Genomic DNA, 8,771 nt, shown 5'->3' on the forward strand with positions numbered 1-8,771 from the left:
CACATCGCATCCCTCTTGTCGGTCTTTTCTTAGTTAAATTTTGAAAACATTTTGATGATCCTCAGTTTGAATCTTTAATCACGTAAGTGTTCATCCAATTCTCTCAAACCAGGGATCTGATACCAACTTCTAACATCCCAAAAAAGAAGATAAAATTTTTCATTTTTCATATAAAAAAATCATTTTTTTCATAAAACCCAAGTGACAAACCTAAGTGTCAAATACAAATATCCCAAAAATCAGAGTATCCAAAACAAGAGAAAATCAAAAACTGCATAGGATGTGTGCGATCAAGCCTTCGCCTTTCCCCGATCATCTGAAGTACTTGAAACAAGAAATCCACAACTGTAAGCCCAAGTTTATTGAGTTTCCCAAAATGCCCAACCCATAGAAAATACAAATACAATGCATGTATACGGGGTTTATTGGCTAGAGTATTCAGAATGAGGGTCTCAGCTTTGTAATGATCCAATGACTGTTATATAAAAATTCCACGACATGCCCATATCTAAGATGCTTAGAAGGTCATGAAGCTATGGAAGTTTTGAAATATATACAAGAAGGGGATTATGGCAACCATAGTAGGGGTAGATCCTTATGTTCCAGAGTATTAAGAACAAGATACTATTGGCCAACCATGAAGAGAGATGCCTTCTTACAGGTTTAGAAGTGTGATGCTTTCCAATGATACAACAATATCCTTCATCAACCAGCGGAACCTTTATTCCCCATCATTTCTCCTTGGTCATTCGTGAAGTGGGGAATGGACATAGTCGGAAAACTACCCAAGGCACCAAGTGGAAAAGTTTTCATGCTATCCATAACATGCTACTTCTCGAAATGGATCGAATTCGAGGCTTTTGTTCAAGTAAGGGGTAAAGAAGTAGTCTCGTTCATCATATGTGATAGCTGATCCTAATTCATCAGCAAAAGAACTAGGGAATTTTGCATCAAGTGGAAAATCAAAATGATAATTTCCACCCCATTTCACCCTAAAGCTAACGGACAAACAGATTCCAACAATAAGATCATAGTCAATAACCTGAAAAACTGGTTGGATGAAAAGAAAGGGAAATGGGCTGAAGAACTACCTTTCATTCTATGGGCAGATAGGACCACAACAAAAACGGAACTAGGTAAAACCCCATACTCCTTAGTATTCAGAGCAGAAGCTGTGATCCCAAATAAATTAGTGATCCCGACGGCAAGATATCAACTCCATACTCAAGACAATAACGACAAGATTCTGGCTCAAGATCTTGACACTATTGATGAAATAAGGGATCTCGCCAAGATCCGCATTGCAGCTCATAAGCAAAGGATATCTAAATCCTACATAGAAATATGAAGGTCAGAAGATTCCAAGTACGCGACTTGGTTCTAATAAAGGCGTTTCAAAATACCAAGGATCCTAAGAATGGTAAGCTAGCACCTAAATGGGAAGGACCTTGTCTCATCAATTCAGAAGCAATAAAGGGGGTACATTGGCTGGATACTTTAGAAAGGAATCTATTGCCAAGATCATGGAATGGTATACACCTCAAAGTGTACTTCAAGTAATTCAAAGTCACAATATTTCATTACGACAATGTCAAGGTACACACCTACTTCTTACCCTCATTTTTCCATTTGATTAATTTTTCTCAAGATTGTTACTGACTTAAGCATTGCAGGGGCGTTAGCCAAACTAATGCCCACCCCAAGCTAACTTTTTCTACATGCAGAGGCTTGAATACCCTAGCAAACACAAACAGAGATTGATCATCTCTCTTCCGATCAAGGGTACTTATGTAACGCCCGCAGATTCGGGCTAGTCAATTTAGAGACAATGAGCGTCAAAAATGACTTTTTGATAGAATATTATTTATAAGGAGTAATCTCAACCAATTTATAATATATGTCACAAGGGTTCCATACATATAAAGAACGCTGAAATCCGATTTATAACGAAGAAGTTATGACTCGTCGAAGTTTTACGGCAAAACCGGCACGATGCTGTGTGACGTAAAAAGTGAATTTTTGATAAACTGCTTTTTAGCCTTAGAGATCTAAATTAAATTTGTATAATACGTAAAACCGAGAGCGTGCATAAAAAGAATGCCCAAATCTGACTTCGTATGAGGAAGTTATGATTTTTCTAAGATTTGGCATAGCAGTGCACAGCCCGGAATTCGAATTTTAGATCGATCCATTTCTAGCCAACTCAACCTAAATGAAAATTGAAGATCTCATTAATGGAAGCTCAACAATAAAAAGACAGACGAAAACGGAGTCCGTATGTAGAAGTTATGAATCCTACACGGTCATTTAACAATATAATCTTCTCATACTGTTAAATTTAAAATCGGTTGAGAATTAACCAACGGAGTCAAAAGGAGAGTTGTAGATCTTGTCAATACCTACGCGTGGATATAAGTAACGTCAAAAACGGAGCTCGTATGCTAGAGTTATGGGGTTTAGAAGTCGGGAGTGTGTTGTTGCGAAGGGGGTGACGTCGCGCGATCTGAGCCATTGCTTTCTCCCCGAGTCTTGCCACCAAATGGTGACATGTGGCACCCAACTCGACGAGTTCATCTGTATTTCAGCCTATAAATACCATGGGAGAGTGCCTTCATTCTTCACACGAAAACCCACTTCTCTCTCACTCTAACTTCTCTCTAAACCTCCCAAAACCCCTCTAAAGCCCTAGTAGCCTCAAGGCACTAGAGGAAAGCCCCGGAGAGCCCGACGGTTCCGAGAAGAAGATTTTTTGGCTCAGAAACGCTGCTTCAGCGAAACCCGGTTTTGATAAAAACTCGTTGTAAGTGAGATACGCTTACCCTACCTTAAGTATAGCTTATGTTTCAATATAGTAATGTTATTAGGACCTTATAATAAATATTTGGGCCATTATTATGAGTTATATATGTGTCGTTATAATATCTTTTTTTACTAATCGCGGTACGGGGAATCTGGTTTGAAAGGCCACCTGAGTTATTGGATTCAGAAGTGTTATATGCCAAAATGATCCTGCCCTCCGGTGTTTCATGTCTGGCCCCTGTCTGTACATAGTAATTGAGAAGTATTGTTTAAACGCTTATATAATAATAATACTAAGACTATTAATTAGTCTCGGTAAATATTAGACTTAACTCTAATGGTAATAATACTAGGTTTTGACAAAGGAAAATTGTTTTAAGAAGCGAAGCGCTGTCCGAGTCCGGAATCACCGCCTTATTAGGTGAGAGCATAGTTACTTTCATCTTACACATAGATATGAAATATTTAATATAAATTACGTGCTACGTGTGCACCTTATCTGTATACTTGCTATCTATGATGGATAAACGATTTTATACGTGTTTTAAATGATTTAAACTATATATGTATTTTATATCTACAAAATATGTTGGGTAAAACATGGGTAGATGAAGTATGATTTGGATGATGAGATGAGAGATGAAATAGACCATGAGGTAAGGGTGAGAGGTGAACAATGAGAGAATCCTTTTACCCAAGCGTTGGCCCCGTGATCTAGCAGAGTATGGATGACCACCACAGACTATTCTAGACAGTCCAGTGGAACACAAGCAGGCTCGCAACCTGTAGGTGTTGTGAACGATGTGTTTACCGGTGTACTCTAAAAACCCATTGACATGTATTGAGAGTGGACTCTAGTAAATGATATTGTCAATAAATGAGATAAAACCTGGCGACTATGCAAACTTAGTGCCTAAACCCTGGTGACTATGCAGACTTAGTGCCTAAACCCTGGTGAATATCAGACTTAATGCCTAAACCCTGGCGACTATGCGGACTTAGTGCCTGTTGTATAAACCCTGACGACTATGCAGACTTGGTGCCTAAACCCCGGTGACTATGCAGACTTAGTGCCTAAACCCTAGCGACTATGCAGACTTAGTACCTGTTGTATAAACTCTGGTAACTATGGACTTAGTGCCTGTTGTATAAACCCTGGCAACGATGGACTTTGTGCCTATTCCTTAGGATAATACTTAGGAATAAGTGACTTAGGAATAGCTAATTCTTAGGGTAGATCCTTAAGAGTAAGGAAGATAATGGGGATGGGTAATTGTTGGGTCAAAAATATGGTTTATACTTTGCTTTTCTAAGAATTTATTGTTTTTATTATTTGGGCCAAAAATAGTATAGGATTAATTGTAGCTTGGACCGAGCATTAGATTATTTGTATTTTGGGCTTGGCCTTAGGTCCATATATATATAGGGTGAGGAGTGCATGTGAAGGATGAACAGTAGAGAGAGTACGGTAGAGAAAAGAACAAGTGTGTGTTGTGTGTGAATCTTGTAAGGGAACTTCATTCTAATCATATCAAACAAGATTCATATTATTCTTCTTCTCCTTCTCTTCTATTTGATATGACATCATCCGTTTGATTGGGATTCCGCACCACCAAACGGATCTGATCGACCTAGTTTCAAAATGGACTGGGTTCCAAAGACAAACTGATCCCGCTCTGTGTCGGAGCAGCTATGGAGGCATATCATCAGACTTTGGTTTGTTGGTAGTGGCTGTTCCTGGCACATGATAGGAGGCATCTCTCAACTGTACAACACTCAGAACATTGTTTGAGAGTATGTGCCCTTTGCGGGAAGGGAAGAAAGGAAGAGATCACAAACGAGGTTAGTGCTTAATGACATGAAGAATTTTCGGATCTTTTCTGAGATTACGCGTGCTGTTCTCAGACCTTCTGGATGCAAATTCAATCGGTGACTTACGGTTTGAGTTTTCTTCTCTATACTCCTGAGTTTTTCTTAAGCTGATTCGCTTTAAAGACTAATTTTTGTTTTAGGATAGTTTAAATTTGCGCATTTACTTTCGTTTCTCTCCTATGCACAAATTTAGGGGGAGAAATAAAAAAAATTAGAAAGTTAAAACAAAAATCCAAAAACGTTAAAAAAAATCAAATCAGAAAATCCAAAAATATGTTGTTAATGGAATGTGCTTGCATGAGATGTTTTGGGAAGTGATATAATCATGTGATAACAGGCAATCTGAATCTGTGTAAGGGACTGAATCTGAATTGTCTAGGCTCTGTGTTCGATGCGCTGGTAAGCACGAAAGATTTAAAATGGACTTGACTAGGCATAGATGAACTTAAGGAATCTAGAGACTTGAAAAATCTTGACCTAGATAGATCCATTTTGCGTGACAATACGACGCTCAGATAGGTTGAGCAGGGAGATATACATGATAATCCACCGGTCACACTAAAATTATCTGTATCTAGAAACGTGGTTTAACTCCTCCTCGATGTACGGACTTTGTCCTTAATTCCGGTATTGATGGGGTGACTGGGGAATTCCGATAAATTAGGTCTGTAGAAGATTATTTTCTTTCTTTCTGTCTGTTAGTCATATGTTGCCTCCTCTGCGTGATTGAAATACATCCGACCTGGACTGTAACATATGCAACTCTATCTCTATGCATCTTCTATCTATGTAATTCTTTCTATCTGTTAGCCATATACTATCTCCTTTGCGTGACTTACAATCCAACCTGGTACACAGTATATGCATCATTCTTCTTCTCAGTCCCTCTAAAACTTCAGTTAGTCATATGTTTCACCCTCTGCGAGATTGGAAGAGATCCGACCTGGGTGTATAGCATATGCATTCTAAATCTGACTTCTCTCATAATAATTGTCTGCTCACCTAAAGTAAGGAGTACTTTAGAAGTTCCTGATTATTGGGGTATGTCAGGAAGCGGGAAACACGTTCTAGTACATTTAAAATTGAACAATCACTAGGTTGTCTGTAGATCTCGCTGCTCAATTTAGGTGGACAACAATATCTTTGGTCGTCGTCAGCTAAATGGTCCTTAAGGAATATTATCTAGGAACTTAGGATCACATTGTCTTGTCACTTATAGTATGTCCTAATTTTGTCACAATTTTTCGTGTTTAAGTGGACCGCAATACCGGCGATCGACCAGACAAAGACGTCAAGATAAAAGGTACCGACAAGCGGATAAAGGCTGTCAAAAAACTTTGATCCCAAATCATTCTTAAAGTTAGATATCATTTTATTTTTGTTAAATTTGTTCATAGTTTTCTTCTAATTTAAATATTAGGAGAGAATTAAAAATTTTAAAAACCAAACAAAAATAAGAAAATAAAAAAAATCCAAAAATAGTGTTATTTCTATTTTATTTCTTTTTCAGAAAATATGAAAAATCCAAAAAAATATTGTGTGCTAAATTTTTTCTTTTAGTTTTGTTTTGTCTTGAATAGTGAATTCATGTGAAGATGAAACTCATGGAGTTTGTGTCGAAGATTTCTGAGCCAAGGCTTCATCCGTGATCATCGAAGAATTCTCATTCGAAGGAGCAAGAAATGAAGATTATTCTTTCGACATTCAATCTTTCAACCCCAGAAGCAAGGTGAAGCTGCAATTGAAGATTATGTGACGGATTGCATTGAAGCCTCCTCAATCAGTCTGCTGCTATCTATGAACCTGCTGAAGTGATCCAGAAGATTAGTTCTCTCTGATGTTCTCTTTGAAGATTCTCAAACTGAAAGCATTATCTTTCAAGAATCAGTACAAAAAGCCTCCTCACCCAATGTGCGTTCAATGTCAAATTCTGAAGAAAAGCCCAACTGCTCAAGATGAAGTCATTCATTCAAGATTCATCAAGTTCATCTTGAAGTTGTGAAGAATTTGAAGATTAAAGTTGAAGCCAAAGCTACCAATGAAGATTAACAAGAAAAGTCAGCTACTTTTTAGGGGGAGCTTGTTGGCTCATTTAGAAAAGAAAGTTATAAACCAAGGGGGAGATTGTTGGGTCAAAAATATGGTTTATACTTTGCTTTTCTAGGAAAATGTATTTTTGTGTCTTGGACCGTAAACAACTTGGTGTTTTCGGCCGTATACGTGTTTACGGTTGAGTTTACGGCCGTAAACAGGTTTACGGCTGTAAACCCATTTACGGCCCATGTTTCTCATGTGTATATATATAGGGGTGAGGGGTGTGAGGAATAGATTGATGAACACATAGAATAGAGGAGCTTAAGTGTATGCATTTGAAGGTGTTCTAGAGAAAGAGAAAAGAGAGTGTGTGTTAGTGTGTGTGAATCTTGTATCCGGATCTTCATTCATATCAATTCATACATAGATTCATCATCTTCTTCTTCTCCTTCTCTCCTATTTGATCTGACATCATCCGTTTGATTGGGATTCCGCACCATCAAACGGATCTGATTGATACACAAGCAGATTAGGGACTTACAATTGGTATCAGAGCTTAATGACAAATTCAATCGGTGTATCAATCAGATGCCCGATTCTAGGATCTCGTCGTCTTCTTTTGGAAGGAGGCTGCGAAGTCTGGTCTGTTGAGAAATCACCCTGAAGTGGTTCAGAAGTAGATGAGACAACATCACGGGGAGGAATCCCTGATACTGTCACCATTGGAGTGAAGACAACCACTTGTTCGGTAGTAATGGGGGTTGATTCGAGAGCGTCTTCTGTATTCCTACTCTCCGTTGATGTGTGAGCAACATCACTGAGATTATCTAGCAGCGAGTTGAGGTTGACGTTTGACAGAAAATCATCATTAGATCCAAAATTAGTTGGAATCTCATCTGCATCGAAGCCTGTGAGATCAAGGTCTTCCTATTGAGTAGGCTCAGCAGTATTAATGGAAGACCCTTCATTGTAATCTCCTTCAACTTGAGTTGTTTGTAGTTCATGCTCCTCTGCTACTGACACAGCAGGAGCAACAGTCTCTTCTCTTTCTTGATCTGACACGGTGATCACATCTCCTTCTGAAATCATCTTTTCCGACGAAGTGTGCTCCGAAGATATCTTATCTGAGGATCCGTGTGACTCTGTTGCTTCATTTGGTTCAGCAAATCGTCCGAACTTAACCACAGGATACAACCCTTGAAAGATCACCTTCCCCTTGCGATTTTGTTTAATGAGCCCAATGGTGTGAGGGCCCAATGATTTCATATCGAGTGTTTCTCCATCCTTTACCAAGTTGGGAAATTGCTTATTGATGAAGAGCTGAACGAACCGAGGTTACATTAGGAAGGTATCCCGAGTAGTGGCATTAATGTTGACCACAAATTCGTCCAGAATAAACCTAGAGAAGTTGAAGCCGATCCCTGCAGCGAGAGAAACAATAGCGCTAGTGTTTCTCAGGGATATCTCATCAGCACCGGACCTTCTGCCGGAGACGCAGCTCACGAACACGTGGGCTAGAAGTCGCCAATAGGGCGGCAGAAGTTTCTTCATTGTTGGTGGAGAATCACCCTCGTATCCCATCTTCCTTAGAATCCTTTGAGCATCACCAATACCAATTTCCGTGGGAAAGGTTGGAAGGTCGTTGATCAGCAGAGTCTCTCTCACAAAGGTCTAATCAATAACAATTTTGCATCCCTGAACGATTGCATCCACAGTGACAGCTCCATTATCATCCCTTGTCATTTTGGCAGTCTGCCAGAACTCACGAATTATTTTCTGATAGACAGCAGTGTTCATTGTAATGGCAGAGGCCAAGCAGCATTCTCGCAATCCGTGAATCATTGATTTAAGTTCCTGATGAGCCGCCGGAGGGTCAGCAAGAACCATCGCCAGGTTGTGCATATCTGCAAATTTTAAAGCTGCCATTTTATCTGCACTAAAACATACCAAGTAAGACAAGAGAGAAAAATGAGCAATTAAAATTTTAAATGATTTAATTTTTTACCCCAAAATGAATTAATAAATTTTTTTTTTTAAATTAGGTCAAAGTCAGAGTTTGCGGTCAA

General features: G+C 38.9%; 1 protein-coding gene across 1 annotated transcript; it reads left to right on the forward strand.

Annotated features, from left to right (window-relative positions):
- Positions 1-967: 967 nt before the first annotated feature.
- Positions 968-1,348, forward strand: LOC145157341 (uncharacterized). The gene has a single exon (XM_079076397.1). The coding sequence runs from the start codon at positions 968-970 to the stop codon at positions 1,346-1,348; it is 381 nt and encodes a 126-aa protein (XP_078932523.1).
- Positions 1,349-8,771: the final 7,423 nt, after the last annotated feature.

This window comes from Lactuca virosa, chromosome 2 (genome assembly GCF_052849685.1).
Source record: "Lactuca virosa cultivar CGN04683 chromosome 2, Lactuca_virosa_CGN04683_v6, whole genome shotgun sequence".
NCBI lineage: Eukaryota > Viridiplantae > Streptophyta > Magnoliopsida > Asterales > Asteraceae > Lactuca > Lactuca virosa.